The sequence below is a fragment of the Oncorhynchus mykiss genome, chromosome 7, assembly GCF_013265735.2.
Source record: "Oncorhynchus mykiss isolate Arlee chromosome 7, USDA_OmykA_1.1, whole genome shotgun sequence".
Lineage (NCBI taxonomy): Eukaryota > Metazoa > Chordata > Actinopteri > Salmoniformes > Salmonidae > Oncorhynchus > Oncorhynchus mykiss.
Genome location: NC_048571.1, coordinates 67,790,756 through 67,808,539, shown reverse-complemented (window position 1 = coordinate 67,808,539; position 17,784 = coordinate 67,790,756). Strand labels below are relative to the sequence as shown.

The window sequence follows — 17,784 nt, the reverse complement described above, 5'->3', positions numbered from 1 at the left end:
AATTTCTCGCGGCTAAAAAACTGCCAAGAGACCAATGTTTTTGGACAAGCTATGTCTTCAAAATTGTAATTTGTACATAAATCCTGATTATTTCCAGGGATACACAACATTACAAAATATATGTAGAAAACTGTGATTTTCCTAATGGAGTGATGCTGAATGCAAAAAATGGCTCAACTCTCCCCTTACTACCCACTGGACATGAATGAAGGTAGGATTGGAAATCAGTTGTCAAATGAATATCAACAACAAAGAAGTATTTGTTATGCATGCATTTATTTATCTAGTACCACAATTGTTTGTTATTTATAAAATATTTACATTAAATGATGACACATGCCAGCAAAATAATTGCTATCCTCACAATAACATAAAAATACAATCTCGTGATCCAATCTCAACTACATTGAGTGACACCGTGGAGAATGACGCAGTGTTAGTGAAGAGAGGTTTTGCGTGATATCTCGTGTTCCTTATGAACTGTAGAAACTAGGTTGTGTCTTATTGTTGAGCTTGCCTTTAGATGTTACCATCGTAAATTATAGCCCTCCAGTTGGGAAGTTGTCTCTTGACTGAGGTGAGAGCAAAGAGAACAATAAATTGTTTTTTTTATTAGATGTCAATACACTGGCCTGATTCTGTCACAACCTGCAGTAAACTTAGAATGAAAACTGTTTACATCAGTTCATTTTAGGAATCTATGCAGCAAAATGCTGTTCTTGAGTTTGTTATGGAGTCCAATTGCTACGAGTAAATTAAATAATCAGCACATAATGTTCAATTCGTAGAAGTCTTGAAAAACAGTCCATGTATTGTACAGAATTAGACAAGGGTAGAAATCAGAGGACAGGAAGTGCAGGATGAGGGAAAGTCTCTATGCAGGTCCCACAGAAGAAACTTCTGTCTTGCTTGCTGACACAGACGTCTCATCTTCTTCTGCTTTCATCCCTACAGCAGCCAGCATGCAGCCACGGAACTGGGAGGGAAAATAATGAAAAGCAATGAGCATAACATATTAAACAAACAATATAATATGTTGCTGCTAGGTCAAACTCAAAGAGTAAGTAGAACATGTAAAACATGTATAAAGAATGAAAAGCAATGTTCATGACAAGTCAAAATACATTTAACAAAAAATATATTCTAATGCTGCAAGGTCAAACTCAGTGTTCCAAGTAGAGAAAAAAAATGTCTGTTACCAACCTGTTTGTTCATCAGAACATAGATAATGGGGTTGAACAAAGCTGAGCTCTTGGAGAAGAAGGCAGGTATAGCCATGGACTGGGCACTGAAGGCAATTCCTTTGTTGAAGAAGATGTAGGCAGCAAGGCTGGCATAGGGGGTCCAGGCGATCATGAAACCACAAACCATCAGGACACACATACGTGTCACTTCCTTCTCAGCTTTCTGGGTAGATGCTGAGTCCTGCTGGGAAGCTGCAGCCTGAAAATGAAGATAATCAAGACATCAGAGTGGAGAACTATCCTTTTGTACTATGTACACTATGTGGAACAGCTTGATAAATGTTGTTTGTGTAATAAGTCACTTACCGCCTTGACTGTCAGGACAAGACTTCCATAAGTGAAGGCGATCATACAGACTGGGATGATGAAGTGGCAGGTAAACATGTAGATCACATATGATTCATTGTTGAAGCCTTCGGCCAAGGTGTAGTAGTCAGGTCCACATGAGCATTGCATGCCCTCTGGGATGTACCTAAGATAAATAGAAACGCACAATATTATCATTGTGTGTGAGTGAGTAGGATTGGTGGTGGATGGAGCATGACTTGAATAGCATGTGAATAACATTTTATGTTACTTTAATGTTTCTACGCTGGTTACAGCTTACCTGGACCAGCCAACAAGTGGGGGAGCAGCACAAGCCATAGCAGCTATCCAGGTGAATGCCACACCAGCACCAGCATGGGTGGAAGTGAACGTGAAGCTGCCCATGGGCTTGCAGACCACAATGTATCTCTCGACAGCCAGCACTACCAGAGACCACAGGGCAACCTCACCTGGAGAATGAAACCACAATCTGAAGTCATTTATTTCAAATCAAATTGATTTATTTCAGTTCTAACTTTGAGTACAGTACATTATTTTAAATCAGGTTAAACTGAAGTAGATTCCCTTGTATTTGTTTTATTTCTTACCTCCAAGTGTAGCCATGAAGCCCTCAATAGCACAGCCCATTGGCCCAAAGATGAAGTAGCCATTAAGAGCAGATGTGATGGTGATGGTGAATCCAAAGAGGACCATTATCATTCCAGCTGCAGCCAAGTTGACCAGGATGAAGTTAAGGGGTTGCCGGAGCTTCTTGTTTGTGGCTGTGACATACAGGGTCAGACCGTTGATGGGGAATCCAAAACAAATCAGAAAGAATACATAGACAGCAAGACAATAGTATTGCCATGGAGGCGCCAAGTAGTACTGTTGGTATAGAAAAGGACTCCTTACAAGCCCAGTCCTGTTGGACATGGGGATGTAGAAGTTGCTTCCTTCCGTGCCATTTTGCATCTTCGCTCAGTGGATATCCAACGAATGCAAGAGAAAGACAAGCTGAGATCTGATCTGGCTGTCAACCTTGCCTGTGCTAGGTTGTCCAGGTAGGGGGGTTTATATCATTTTGGGTCCCTATGTCATTGGGTCTAAAATTGGCTAAAATGGCTTAGGAACTAATTTGTTAATTGATCTTAACCTCAGATAAAGGAAAGGGCTTATTGTGACTAAATAATCTAATTAAACTAATTAAAGAATAAAGATTATCACACTGACCTAGTTTTATTTACACCTGCTAGCAACTACAGTGCCTTCAGAAAGCATTCATACACAATAACTTATTCCACATTTTATTGTACAACAGACGGAATTCTAAATATTTATTTTCTCACCCATCCACACACAAGACCCCATAATGACAAAGTGAAAATATGTTTTTTTTTAAATGTCTGCTAATTTATTGAAAATAAAATACAGAAATAGTTTGGGGTCACTTAGGAATGTCCTTGTTTTTGAAAGATAAGCAAATTCTCATCCATTAAAATAACATCAAATTGATAAGAAATATAGTGTAGATATTGTTTTTATGGAAAAAGGCTAATTGATCATTAGAAAACCCTTTAGCACTTATGTTAGCACAGCTGAAAACTGTTCTGCTGATTAAAGAAGCAATAAAACTGGCCTTCATTAAACTAGTTGAGTATCTGGAGCATCAGCATATGTGGGTTTGAATTGCAGGCTCAAAATGGCTAGAAACAAAGAACTTTCTTCTGAAACTCATCAGTCTATTCTTGTTCTGAAAAATGAAAGCTATTCTATGTGAGAAATTGCCAAGAAACTAAAGATCTCGTACAACGCTGTGTACTACTCCCTTCACAGAACAGCGCAAACTGGCTTTAACCAGAATAGAAATAGGAGTGGGAGTCCCTGGTGCACAACTGAGCAGGAGGACAAGTACATTAGTGTTTAGTTTCAGAAATAGATGCCTCACAAGTCCTCAACTTTCAGCTTCAATAAATAGTACCCGCAAAACACCAGTCTCAACGTCAACAGTGAAGATGCATCTCCGGGATGCTGGCCTAGGCAGAGTTCCTCTGTCCAGTGTCTGTGTTATTTTGCCCATCATAATATTTTATTTTTATTGGCCAGTCTTAGATATGGCTTTTTCTTGCAACTCTGCCTACAAGGCCAGCATCCCGGAGTCGCCTCTTCACTGGGTGTCCAGGGTGTCACCCTTTCAAAGCATTTCATGGCTACAAATGTGAGTACTACAGGGTGATAGTCATTTAGACAGGTTACCTTGGCATTGTTGGGAAAAATAGTTATGTTTGAAACGTGTAGGTATTACAGACTGTATCAGGGAGAGTTTGAAAATGTAATCTAAGACACTTGCCAGCTGGTCAGTGCATACTCTGTGTCCTTATAATTTGTCTGGCCCTGCGGCCTTGTGAATGTTAACCTGTTTAAAAGTCTTACTCACATCGGCTACAGAGAGCGTGATCAAACAGTCGTCCGGAACAGCTGGTGCTCTCACCCATGGTTCAGCATTGCTTGCCTCAAATCAAGCATAGAAGGCATTTAGCTTGTCTGGTAGGCTCCTGTCACTGGGCAGCTCATGGCTGGGCTTCCATTTGTAATCCGTGATAGTTTGCATGCCCTGCCATATTCAATAATGAGTGTCAGATACGGTTTAGTAGGATTCTATTTTCATCCTGTTTTGATGCTTTGCCTGTTTGATGGTTGTCGGAGGGCGTAGTGGGATTTCTTATAAGCGTAAGGGTTAGTGTCCCGCTCCTTGAAAGTGGCAGCTCTGGCCTTTAGCTCAGTATGGATGTTTCCTGTAATCCATGGCTTCTGGTTGGAATATGTACATATGTTCACTGTGGGGGTGACGTCATAGATGCACTTATTAATGAAGCCGTGACGGATGTGGTAAACTCCTCAATGCCATCGGATGAATCCCGGAACATATTCCAGTCTGTGCTTGCAAAACAGTCCTGTAGTTTAGCATCCACAACATCGGACCACTTCCGAATTGAGTGTGTCACTGGTACTTCCTGTTTTGAGTGTTTGCTTGTAAATAACAATCAGGAGACTAGAGTTTTGGTAAGATTTACAAAATGGAGGACTAGGGAGAGCTTTGTTCGTCATCTGTGTGTGGAGCAAAGGTGATCTAGATGTTTTTTCCCCTCTTCTAGTTGCACAGGTGAAATGCTGGTAGAAATGTGTCAGAAGGATTTCAGTTTTCCTGCATTAAAATCACTAGGAGCACTGGCTCTGGATGAGCATTTTCTTGTTGGCTTAGTGCCAGCATCAGTTTGTGGTGGTAAATAGACAGCTTCAAAAAATATAGATGAAATCTCTCTTAGTAAATGGTATGGTTTACAGCTTATCATGAGGTATTCTAACTCAGGCGAGGAGAACCTCGAGACTTCCTTAATATTAGAGATCAGACACCAGCTGAAATAGAGTCACACACTATAATAAACTCCCAATAATTTATTGGATAAAACGCCAACGCTTCATCATCACTGTGCCTTCTTCAGGGTAATGTCTTGAATGCTTGAACCAGCTTATGTAGACAAACCATGCAATTAGCTGTTGTTAACAAAGAGACACACAGCCCCGCCCTTGCATTTCCAAAACACTGCTGTTCTGTCCTGCCTATGTAACAAAAACACAGAGATTTTGTATGAACTATGTCCTCGTTTAGCCACGACTCTGTGAATCATAGGATATTAGTTATTCAGGTCCAATTGAACGGAGCTTGTCTAGTTTGTTTTACAGTGATTGCGAGTTTGCCAATAGAATAGAGGGTAGAGGCAGTTTACAGTGCCTTCAGAAAGTATTCACACCCCTTGACTTTTTTCACATTTTGTTGTGTTACAGCCTGAATTTAAAATGGATTACATGTAGAAGATGTGTTACTGGCCAACACACAATACTCCATATTGTCAAACTAGAATTATGTGTTTACACATTTTTTTTAATTCATAAAAAATGAAAAGCTGAAAATGTATCGAGTCAATACATATATTCAAATCCATTTATGGCAATACTAAATAAGTTCAGTAATAAGAATTTGCTTAACACGTCACATAATAAGCTGCATGGACTCACTGTGTGCAATAATAGTGTTAAATTACTACCTCATCTCTGATCCCTAAGTCGAGCAGTGAATTTCAAACACAGTCAACCACAAAGACCAGAGAGATTTTCCAATGCCTTGCAAAGAAGGGCACCTATTGGTATATGGGTAAAAAAAAAAGCAGACATTGAATATCCCTTTGAGCATGGTGAAGTAATTGTTATTCCAAATGCTGTTACAGACTGAAATCAAATTGGATTAAATCCATTTTATTTATGATTATTTTTAACAATACAAACATCCCCTGCCAAGACCCACCTGCTCACACCCCCATCTCCAGCGCCTGTATCACTCTTCAGCCACATAGCCTCAAACTGCACAATTTTGTTTCTCTACATCGTCCACACATCTTTCAATATTTAAAAAATAAATCATTAGACCATTCCATTGTTTAAATGATGGAGGATTGGTTGATATCCCGTTTTTTAATTGTCATGTCTACTCCCGCTCCTCCCCTCCAGCGTTCGGTGTCACCGGTTTACTAACCACCGGTCCTGGGAACCATCATTACAAGCACCTGGCTTTCATCATTACGCACACCTGTGCTTCATCATTTAGCACACCTGGACTCCATTACCTCCCCTTTATCTGGCACTTCCAGGTGGCATTGTTTCTGTTTTTCATGTCTAGACGCTTCTCCTACGTTGTGTCGTTCATGTTATTTGTTATAGTTAACTTACCACCTGCTTCTTGACTCCCAGTGTCTATGTTACATTAAGTATTTTTCAACAAGGTTGACGAGAAAAGTATGGTGCAACCCATTGGGTATCTCACTGCACCCTCATATGCCATGTCTTGAAATATTCAGACAGACTGATTAAAGTCAATTTACATTGTAATACTTCTGACAGGCAACTTCTCCCATAACTTTTGGATTTCATAGCATTCCTAGGAGACATGGATTATTGCTAGTTTAACACTGAAGACATGATGTGCCTTTGTGCAGTAGAATTTGTGAATCTTACCATTATTTTTTACTGGATTAAGTGTAAATTGTTAACTGTCATTTTGTTAGTTATGTTCCAACATTCCCTCCATCTTGTGCTGATATCAGTTATTTTAAGTCTCGTTTGATTGGATAGGCTCTCTGCAAGGTTTTGTATAATTTACCTATCATATGAATTTCCTTTTCTGACTCAAATAGGATTCATATAAGATTGCTCTGATGTCCAAAATATTTCAATTGGAAATGTCTTGATATGAAACCTTTAAGGTGCATGTATTTTAAAATATCTCCATTGGTCAGTCCAACATTCTGTCATAGAATTAGATGTATTTCCTATTACCAAGTCATTTATGTTACCAAGTCATTTTATGTCTTTAGTTTCCATATAGACCAATTTGTGACGCAATTCATATGTCGCATGTCACGACGTCACAGGAGAGCTGTTTGAATGTAAAAAACTTTTTTTTTGCACAATGCATGTGAACTTGTGAACTTTCGTGTGCCTTAATATCAAACTTGTATGCCATCTCTAAATACAAATAAAATTGTTAACTTACGAGCCTAGTTAGTTTAGTCACAGAAAAAGTGAGCATCCTTCCCGCTAGCCATGATTGGCTGAGATAATGAGTGGGCTGGACATGCCGAGAGATTGGATTGGTCTGCCAAATAGCAGTCTGTCTATTGGAGCTGGATGCGAATGTGAAACGCTCTGAATTTACGAACGGAAAATCTGACAGCACAGTTGCAGTCACCAACGCTCTGGATAACATAACAGCCTAACCAGCTCTACTAGGGCGAGTAATGTTCAGTGAGCTGTTCTCTCTCTTAGATGTCTGGAAGTAGCGGGCAAGTTAGTACAGAACTCATGGATCAACCATTAAAGAGGTGGGTGGGGCTAAGGCTTAAGAAGGTGTGAACAATGCTGAATGGGTGTAGACAAAGAAGGGAATTCCAATAGTAGTACCAAAAGAGTTAATACTTTGTAGCGCCACCTTTTGCTGCGATTACAGCTGTAAGTCGCTTGGGGTATGTCTCTATCAGTTTTGCACATCGAGAGACTGAAATGTTTTCCCATTCCTCCTTGCAAAACAGCTCGAGCTCAGTGAGGTTGGATGGAGAGCATTTGTGAACAGCAGTTTTCAGTTCTTTCCACAGATTCTCGATTGGATTCAGGTCTGGACTTTGACTTGGCCATTCTAACACCTGGATATGTTTATTTTTGAACCATTCCATTGTAGATTTTGCTTTATGTTTTGGATCATTGTCTTGTTGGAAGACAAATCTCCGCCCCAGTCTCAGGTCTTTTGCAGACTCCATCAGGTTTTCTTCCAGAATGGTCCTGTATTTGGCTCCATTCATCTTCCCATCAATTTTAACCATCTTCCCTGTCCCTGCTGAAGAAAAGCAGGCCCAAACCATGATGCTGCCACCACCATGTTTGACAGTGGGGATGGTGTGTTCAGCTGTGTTGCTTTTACGCCAAACATAAAGTTTTGCATTGTTGCCAAAAGTTCAATTTTGGTTTCATCTGACCAGAGCACCTTCTTCCACATGTTTGGTGTGTCTCCCAGGTGGCTTGTGGCAAACTTTAAACGACACTTTTTATGGATATCTTTAAGAAATGGCTTTCTTCTTGCCACTCTTCCATAAAGGCCAGATTTGTGCAATATACGACTGATTGTTGTCCTATAGACAGAGTCTCCCACCTCAGCTGTAGATCTCTGCAGTTCATCCAGAGTGATCATGGGCCTCTTGGCTGCATCTCTGATCAGTCTTCTCCTTGTATGAGCTGAAAGTTTAGAGGGACGGCCAGGTCTTGGTAGATTTGCAGTGGTCGGATACTCCTTCCATTTCAATATTATCGCTTGCACAGTGCTCCTTGGGATGTTTAAAGCTTGGGAAATCTTTTTGTATCCAAATCCGGCTTTAAACTTCTTCACAACAGTATCTCGGACCTGCCTGGTGTGTTCCTTGTTCTTCATGATGCTCTCTGCGCTTTTAACAGACCTCTGAGACTATCACAGTGCAGGTGCATTTATACGGAGACTTGATTACACACAGGTGGATTGTATTTATCATCCTTAGTCATTTAGGTCAACATTGGATCATTCAGAGATCCTCACTGAACTTCTGGAGAGAGTGCTGCACTGAAAGTAAAGGGGCTGAATAATTTTGCACGTCCAATTTTTCAGTTTTTGATTTGTTAAAAAAGTTTGAAATATCCAATAAATGTCTTTCCACTTCATGATTGTGTCCCACTTGTTGTTGATTCTTCACAAAAAAATACAGTTTTATATCTTTATGTTTGAAGCCTGAAATGTGGCAAAAGGTCGCAAAGTTCAAGGGGGCCGAATACTTTCGCAAGGCACTGTATTTAGGCTTACCATAACAAGCGGTTCAATATTTATTGACTCAAGACATTCAGCTTAGAATTGTTAATTAATTCTGAAACGGTTCTACAAACAAAATTCCACTTTGACATTATTGGTTATTGTGTGTAGATCAGTGAGTAAAAGGGGTGTGAATACTTTCTGAATGCATTGTGTGAATTTGAGGGTGGTTATGTTTCTCCAGCCCCATCCCTCAGCTTTATTGCAAATCAGTAACAGGACAGATTTTTGGCTGAAAAATAATTAAACAAGTTTAGGATTGTGGCTTTAAAACTATCATGTCAAACTCATGAACTGTCATTCTTTACATTCGTAGCTTTGACTTTAAGATTGGTTGCATTATTCCAGCTGCCCCTTTGCTGAGACTCAAACTTCATGTTGTGACATTACATTGACTATTTGTTATCCTTATGTTTTGTTTTGACGATTTCAGGTGGAGAGATGGACAAAGTTGTATCCACAAGAAAGGTCTTGCAGACCATGAAGGAACCATGAAGATATTCACATCCAATAAAAAGCATTCCATACCTTTTATCTGATTAGAATGGAACTCACCTCATATTCAATAGCATAATCATTATTAGGCATACAGTAATTGGAAAGAACAGGGAAGAGAAAACAACTTTGGTCAGAAATTGCTTGTCGTATTGTAAGCATGGTGGTTAAGACCGTTGCTTAACCAACATACAGTGCATTCGGAAAGTATTCAGACCCTTTGACTTTTTCCACATTTTGTTGCTTTACAGCTTTATTCTGAAATTGATTAAATCGTTTTTTGCCCTCATCAATCTGCACACAATACCCCAGATGGCACCAACAGAAAACTATGCAATTATTTGTTTTTTTATGTATTATTTCTTACATTGTTAGCCCAGAAAATCTCAAGTGTTATTACATAAACCTGAGAAGAACTATTGGATATAAAAGCGATGTCAACTTATAATCATTACGACCAGGAATACGTCTTTCCCAAAGCGGATCCTTTGTTCGGACATGCAATCTTATCCCAGAGGCCGACCCAAAACAACGGGGTCGCCGTGGGGGAGGCAGACGGAGCGGCCTAATGGTCAGACTCAGAAGGCGAGCACACCATCCACCACTTCCGAGCATACTACTCGCAAATGTCCAATATCTAGATAACAAGGTGGACGAAATTTGGGCACGAGTTGCCTTCCAGAGAGACATCAGAGATTGTAATATTCTCTGTTTCACAGAAACATGGCTCACTCGGGATATGTTGTCAGAGTCAGTATAGCCACCTGGTTTCTTCACGCATCGCTCTGACAGAAACAAACATCTCTCTGGTAAGAAGAAGGGTGGGGGTGTATGCCTTATGATTAACGATTCATGGTGTAATCACAACAACATACAGGAACTCAAGTCCTTTTGTTCACCCAACCTAGAATTCCTTACTATCAAATGCCTACCGCATTATCTTCGAAGAGAATTCTCTTCGGTTATAGTCACAGCCGTGTATATCCCCCCAAGCAGATCCCTTGTCGACCCTGAAAGAACTTCACTGGACTCTATGTAAACTGGAAACCATACATCCTTAGGCTGCATTATTGTAGCTGGAGATTTTAACAAAGCTAACCTAAGAACAATAATTCCCAAATTATATCAGCATATCGAATGCGCGACAAGAGCTGGTAGCTTTCTGGATCATTGCTCCTCGAACCTCTGTGATGAATACAAAGCCCTGCCCCCCTAGCCTTCGGCAAATCTGACAATGACAGTTTGTTGCTCCCACAAACAGTACAGCTATTCCCGAGTCAATCAAACAAGCAAAGCATCAGAATAGAGACAAAGTAAAGTCGCAATTCAACGGCTCAAACATGAGGTGTGTGTAGCAGGGTGTACAGTCAATCACGGATTACAAAAAGAAAACCATCGACGTCTTGCTCCCAGACAAATTAAACAACTTCTTTGCTCGCTTTGAGGACAATACAGTGCCACTGACACGGCCCACTACCAAAGCCTGTGGGCTCTCCTTCTCCGTGGCCAACGTGAGCAAAACATTTAAACGTGTTTACCCTCGCAAGGCTGCCGGCCCAGATGGCATCCCTAGACGCGTCCTCAGAGCATGCGCAGACCAGCTGGCTGGTGTGTTTACGGACACATTCAGCCAATCTCTATCCCAGTCTGTTGTCCTCACATGCTTTAAGATGGCCACCATTGTTCCTGTTCCCAAGAAAGCTAAGGTAACTGAACTAAACTAAACTAGTGCCCCATTGCACTCACTTCTGTCATCATGAAGTGCTTTGAGAGACTAGTCAAGGACCATATCCTGTCCACCCTACCTGAAACCCTAGACCCACAGCAATTTGCTTACATTTAAGAATGATGGAGGCCACTGTGTTCTTGGGGACCTTCAATGCTGCAGAAATGCTTTGGTACCCTTACCCATATCTGTGCCTTGACACAATCAAGGCAAGTCTTGGAGCTCATGGCTTGGTTTTTACTCTGACATGCACTGCCAACTGTGGGACCTTATATAGACAGGTGTGTGCCTTTACAAAATGTATCACAGGTAAATTTACCACAGGTGGACTCGAATCAAGTTGTAAAACATCTCAAGCATGATCAATGGAAAGAGGATGCCCCTGAGATTAATTTTGAGTCTCGTATTAAAGGGTCTGAATACTTATGTAAATAAGTATTATTAGGATTTTTTTTACATTTTCAAACATTTATAGAAATCTGTTTTCACTTTGTCATTATGGGGTATTGTGTGTAGATTGATGAGGAAAAAATATCGAATACATTTCAGAATAAGGCTGTAACGTAAGAAAATGTGGAAAAAGTCAAGGGGTCTGAATACTTTCCGAATGCTCTGTATACGGGGTGAAGATAAGTTCAGACCAGATCAACAGTGTGCCAGCATGGATCTCTGAAGGAAAGACATCAGCAGCAGAGGGCAACAGTGGGTGGAATCACAACAGTGGAAGGTGCATACCCAAAGGGTAACAGTGAGTGGTAGACTCCAGTGCATACTCCAGTATCAAAATCGTGAACGTGTGTTGAATGACTTTGTTATGGAAGAGCATGGCGCCATATTCTTGCATAATTCCACTCTGAATGGATACCTTAGTCCGCCTGTGAATCTGCAGCCATGAAATAGGGATGAATACATACACTAGTATATACAAAAGTATGTGGACACCCCTTTAAATTCATGGATTCTGCTATAAAATCGAGCTTACAGTCATGCAATCTCCATAGACAAACATTGGCAATAGATTGGACTTATTGAAGAGCTTAGTGACTTTAAATGGGGCACTGTCATAGGATGCCACTATTCCAACAAGTCAGTAGGTCAAATTTCTGCCCTGCTAGAGCTACCCCGGTCAGCTGTTATTGTGAAGTGTAAACATCTAGGCGCAACAACGGCTTAGCCAAAGTGGTAGACCACACAAGCGCACAGAACGGGACCACCGAGTGTTGAAGTAAGTTGCGCATGAAAATTGTCTGTCCTCGTTTGCAACATTCACTACCGAGTTCCAAATTGCCTCTGGAAGCAACGCCAGCACAATAACTGTTCGACGGGAGCTTCATGAAATGGGTTTGCATGACCAAGCAGCTGCACACAAGATCACCATGTGCAATGCCAAGCGTTGGCTGGAGTGGTGTAAAGCTCGCCGCCATTGGACTTTGGAACAGTGGAAATGCATTCTCTGGCAGTCCAACGGATGCATCTGGGTTTGGCAGATACTAGGAGAACGCTACCTGCCCGAATGCATAGTGCCAAATGTAAAGTTTGGTAGAGGAGGAATAATAGTCTGGAGCTGTTTTTCATAGTTCGGCCTAGGCCCTTTAGTTCCAGTGAAGGGAATTCTTAACGCTACAACATACAATGTCATTCTAGATGATTTTGTGCTTCCAACTTTGTGGCAACATTTTGGGAGAAGGCCCTTTCATGTTTCAGCTTGACAATGCCCCCCGTGCACAAAGTGATGTCAATAGAGGAATGGTTTTTCAAGATCGGTGTTGAAGAACTTGACTGGCCTGCACAGAGCCTTGACCTCAACCCCATCAAACACCTTTGGGATGAATTGGAATACCGACTGCGAGCCAGGCCTAATCGTCCAACATCAATGCCCAACCTCACTAATGCTCTTGTGGTTGAATGGGAGCTAGTCCCCGCAATAATGTTCCAACATCTAGTGGAAAGCCTTCCCAGAAGAGTGGAGACTGTCTTAGCAGCATAGGGGGCACCGACTCCATATTAATACCCATGATTTTGGAATGAGAGGTTCAACAAGCAGGTGTCCACATACGTTTGGACATGTAGTGTAAGTGAAAGACTTTTGTAACAGTGTTTCTTTAATTTGCATTGGAATATTTGCATTAGTGAAATGTTGGAGAGATTCAGATGTTGACTCACATGTATTGTTACATTGACAAGTCCCTCACATCTGTTAGAATGGCATTGATGCTGTAAAAGGGCTTGATTTGAAATAAGCTGCAGTGACAGTGTTTTCCAGTAGCAATGCGCGGATGTTTCATGATCATTTTCAGCTTTAAGATCTACTGATTGGAAGTAGTGTATAGTTGTAGCTGATAAGATGTATACTACATACTAGAATTTGTGAATTTGTGCTAATGAGATGTTATGATATTTGATGTGGATTGGAAATCAGTTGTCAAATGAAAATAATAACAGCAAAAAAGTAGTAGATTCATGCATGGATTTATTTATCTAGTACTATAATTTTTTGTTATTTATAAAATATATACAGGAAATGATGACAACAAAATAATTGCTAGCCTCACAATAACATAAAAATACAATCTCAAGACAAAAATGAGAGCTGTTCTGCAAGTCTGAGTTTCATCCATTTGTTACCACCTATGAGAGGCAAATCATCTGTTTGTTTTGGATGAGTATAAAATGTATGTCAAGTATATTTTCAACTACATTGAGTGACACAGTATGTGAGTGTATAGATTTGCCTTGTGAACTGGGTTGACTAGATTTTGTCTTATTGTGGAGCTCGGATTTCATCATTGTCAATTATAGCCCTCCAAGTCTGTCGACTCGGGTGAGATCATAGAGAACAAGAGATGGGTTCAGATGAATGTCAATACACTGCCCTGTTTTTGTCACTTCTGTGTTATCTGGAGTGACAGAGTCCAATCATTACAGCTCAAAACAGTATAATGTCCATTTGGTGAAAGTAGTGTGTCTTCAAAAGCAGTCCATGTAGAGCATCAGACAAGGGTAGAAATCAGAGGGTGGGAAGTGCAGGATGAGGGAAAGTCTATGCAGGGCCCACAGAAGACACTTCTGTCTTGCTTGTTGACACAGAAGTTTCATCTTCTTCTGCTTTCATCCCTACAGTGGCCAGCATGCATCCACGGAACTGGGAGGGAAAATAATGAAAAGCACTGAGCATGACACATTAAGCAAACAATATATTACGTTGCTGCTAGGTCAAACTCAGAGTAAGTAAAAAAGGTCAAAAACGTAAAATGTTCCCAACCTGTTTGTTCATCATCACATAGATAATGGGGTTGAACAAGGCTGAGCTCTTGGAGAAGAAGGCAGGTATAGCCATGGACTGGGCACTGAAGGCAATTCCTTTGTTGAAGAAGATGTAGGCAGCAAGGCTGGCATAGGGGGTCCAGGCGATCATGAAACCACAAACCATCAGGATGCACATACGTGTCACTTCCTTCTCAGCTTTCTGGGTAGATGCTGAGTCCTGCTGGGAAGCTGCAGCCTGAAAATGAAGATAATCAAGACATCAGAGTGGAGAACTATCCTTTTGTACTATGTACACTATGTGGAACAGCTTGATAAATGTTGTTTGTGTAATAAGTCACTTACCGCCTTGACTGTCAGGACAAGACTTCCATAAGTGAAGGCGATCAAACAGACTGGGATGATGAAGTGGCAGGTAAACATGTAGATCACATATGATTCATTGTTGAAGCCTTCGGCCAAGGTGTAGTAGTCAGGTCCACATGAGCATTGCATGCCCTCTGGGATGTACCTAAGAGAAATAGAAATGCACAAAATTATCATTGTGTGTGAGTGAGTAGGATTGGTGGTGGATGGAGCATGACTTGAATAGCATGTAAATAACATTTGATGTCACTTCAGAATTCCTACACTGGTTACAGCTTACCTGGACCAGCCAAGCAGTGGGGGAGCAGCACAAGCCATAGCAGCTATCCAGGTGAATGCCACACCAGCACCAGCATGGGTGGAAGTGAACGTGAAGCTGCCCATGGGCTTGCAGACCACAATGTATCTCTCGACAGCCAGCACTACCAGAGACCACAGGGCAACCTCACCTGGAGAATGAAACCACAATCCAAAGTCAGTTACTTCAGTTCTAAATGGATTTAAATAACTTTTGGGACAGTCCTTTTAGTTCCAAATTTATTAACAATTACTTTGGATACAGTTTATCATTAATTTAAATTTGTTTAATCTAAAGCGGATTCTATAGGTTCTGTATTTTTAAAGATTTCTTACCTCCAAGTGTAGCCATGAAGCCCTCAATAGCACAGCCCAATGGTCCCCAGATGAAGTAACCATTGACAGCAGATGTGATGGTGATGGTGAATCCAAAGAGGACCATTATCATTCCAGCTGCAGCCAAGTTGACCAGGATGAAGTTAAGGGGTTGCCGAAGCTTCTTGTTTGTGGCTGTGACATACAGGGTCAGACCGTTGATTGGGAATCCAAAGCAGATCAGGAAGAACGTATAGACAGCAAGACAATAGTATTGCCATGGAGGCGCCAAGTAGTACTGTTGGTATAGAAAAGGACTCCTTACAAGCCCAGTCCGGTTGGACATGGGAATGTAGAAGTTGCTTCCTTCTGTGCCGTTCTGCATCTTTACTCAGTGGATGTCCAATGAATGCAAGAGAAAGGCAAGATGAGATCTGATCTGGTTGTGAACCTTTTGCCTATGCTAGGGTGTCCTGGCAGGGAGTTTTATACCCTTTTGGGGCCCTATGTCATTGGCTAAAATTGGCTGAATTAGCTTAGGCGGGGTTGTTACGAACTAATTCGTTAATTGATCTTAACCTCAGATATTAGGGAAGGGATTATAACACGTAATCACTGTGGATTTTGTCTAACTCATCAGGGAATAAAGATTATCACACTGACCTTGTTTAAACATTTGTTTTTAATGTAAAACATGTTTTATTATTGTTTGTTTTTTATTACTGTACCTCTGTAGGATAATGCAACTAAGTATGGATGGGTAGTCTATAGCTTCTGCTTGCACCCAGTTACTGTGTAAGCGGACACGTAGGACACGTATGTTTGAACAGTGTACAAATGACTAAAACCAGACGTTGAGTATGTAGTAAAAATATTGTTCTTTTGATCATATCATCTTTGAGAACTAGCAATCGCCAAAATAAAAACTAGACAGTCAGAGAGACATGAAAATTCCCAAAACAATGAATTTATCAGTTTTGATTTTGTTGTTATGTTTGAGCAAAAGAACACAGGATTAGCCATGGCAAAATGCATATAAATGCAGGAAATTAGCTTTAAAATGGCAACATTTTCTCTCAGCTCCATCTAGAAATTACAGGAAATTGGCTTGCATTTTCAAAAATGTTTCTACTACGCCAAGATGTAGGCCTAATAAATATTAGAAAAAATCCAGCTGTGCCAAGGGACTGACAGTGCCTATTGCCACGCCCCTTGCTACACCCCATGGCACGCCTACCACCTAAGCCCTTTTTTCCAGAAAAAGAGAGACATTTATGAGCATCTGGCGACCCCATTGTCTTAGGTTAGATAGCACAACAACTGTCTGCAATGATCTGGCTGAAATGGCTCCTGGCAACTGTCAGAAGCAGTGTATGTGATCAAAGTTGAGCTGTTGGAAATCCCACTCAAGGCTCACGGAGCAGTGCTTGTGCACAGCTCCAGCGCTCCTGGTTCTTTTCAACCGTTACGCTAAAAACCACTGTTCGCTCAACGGGAAAAAAACTGCCACTCAGAATTCGATCCATTAATTAAAATCAACAAAATCACACCCATCTATTTTTGTGTCTAACTGGACCCACCATTAGGTTTTGAAGTATTGAAACCATATGATTTGAATGGCAATGGCTATAGCCTACAAATAAATAAATTGTGAAGCATTTGTGAGTGCAACACACTAGGATGGCAGGTACATGAACTACCCATCATTTAAACAACATTGTGTTGTACTAAATCATTATAGTTTCTAAATTGCACATATAGGCTGTGACATACTTAGATTTAAACATGAAACAAAAAATGCCTTTTTAGGCTCAGTTGCCAGTGCCTTTTAATTCACTACTAGACACACAAGTTTGGACAAAGTCTGTGGCTTCAGGCTCATACGATGGTGCCTGGAGATGAGGCAAGCAGCGGAGAATTCCCTTTCTGCACTTGCAGAGCCACTGAGGATGCAAAACACCCTTTGGGCCACTCTTGCCAGGCTGGTCATGGATGCGGAGTGGTTTTTAAAAGATTTGGCAAAATAACCCAATCAAAACCAAAAACTCCTTGAAAGAGGTAATTTGTCAGGCCTATTGGTCCAAAATCAATGATAACCTATTGTATAGAAAATCGAATTAAAAGAAACGAAACTTTAAAGAGATCTTTTCTAATTACTTTGCTAAAATGACACACTTAGCAAGCTAACCACCTCCTTCCTTTCTAAATGTATTTTCAGATTTCACAATTATTCCTTAGTTGTGGACATTGCAAAGGATGCAATTTTGAATCCAGTGAAAGAAAGAAATCAACTGCCAAAGGTTGCAAGTTTGAATCCAACAATAGCAAGTTGT

General features: G+C 40.8%; 2 protein-coding genes across 2 annotated transcripts; both read right to left on the bottom strand.

Moving 5' to 3' along the window:
* Window positions 1-268: 268 nt before the first annotated feature.
* Window positions 269-6,094, bottom strand: LOC110528332 (green-sensitive opsin-2-like). The gene is made up of 6 exons (XM_021610317.2): window positions 5,911-6,094; window positions 2,159-2,332; window positions 1,852-2,020; window positions 1,551-1,716; window positions 1,204-1,443; window positions 269-976 (listed from the first exon to the last, which is right to left on the bottom strand). The coding sequence occupies exons 2-6, from the start codon at window positions 2,268-2,270 to the stop codon at window positions 875-877; spliced, it is 789 nt and encodes a 262-aa protein (XP_021465992.2). The 5' UTR covers window positions 2,271-2,332; window positions 5,911-6,094; the 3' UTR covers window positions 269-874.
* A 7,568-nt stretch (window positions 6,095-13,662) lies between these two features.
* Window positions 13,663-15,913, bottom strand: LOC100135985 (RH2 opsin). The gene is given in 5 exon segments (NM_001124323.2): window positions 13,663-14,351; window positions 14,472-14,711; window positions 14,819-14,984; window positions 15,120-15,288; window positions 15,473-15,913. Coding segments are annotated over 5 exon segments (1,041 nt in total). The 5' UTR covers window positions 15,837-15,913; the 3' UTR covers window positions 13,663-14,249.
* Between the last annotated feature and the right edge of the window lie 1,871 nt (window positions 15,914-17,784).

Excerpts from the sequence above, each read along its gene's own strand:
- LOC110528332 (XM_021610317.2), bottom strand. The coding sequence starts at position 2,270 with ATGATAATGGTCCTCTTTGGATTCACCATCACCATCACATCTGCTCTT. Across the intron at positions 2,021-2,158 it reads CTTCATGGCTACACTTGGAG|GTGAGGTTGCCCTGTGGTCT; the intron begins GTAAGAAATAAA and ends TTCATTCTCCAG. Across the intron at positions 1,717-1,851 it reads CCACTTGTTGGCTGGTCCAG|GTACATCCCAGAGGGCATGC; the intron begins GTAAGCTGTAAC and ends TATTTATCTTAG.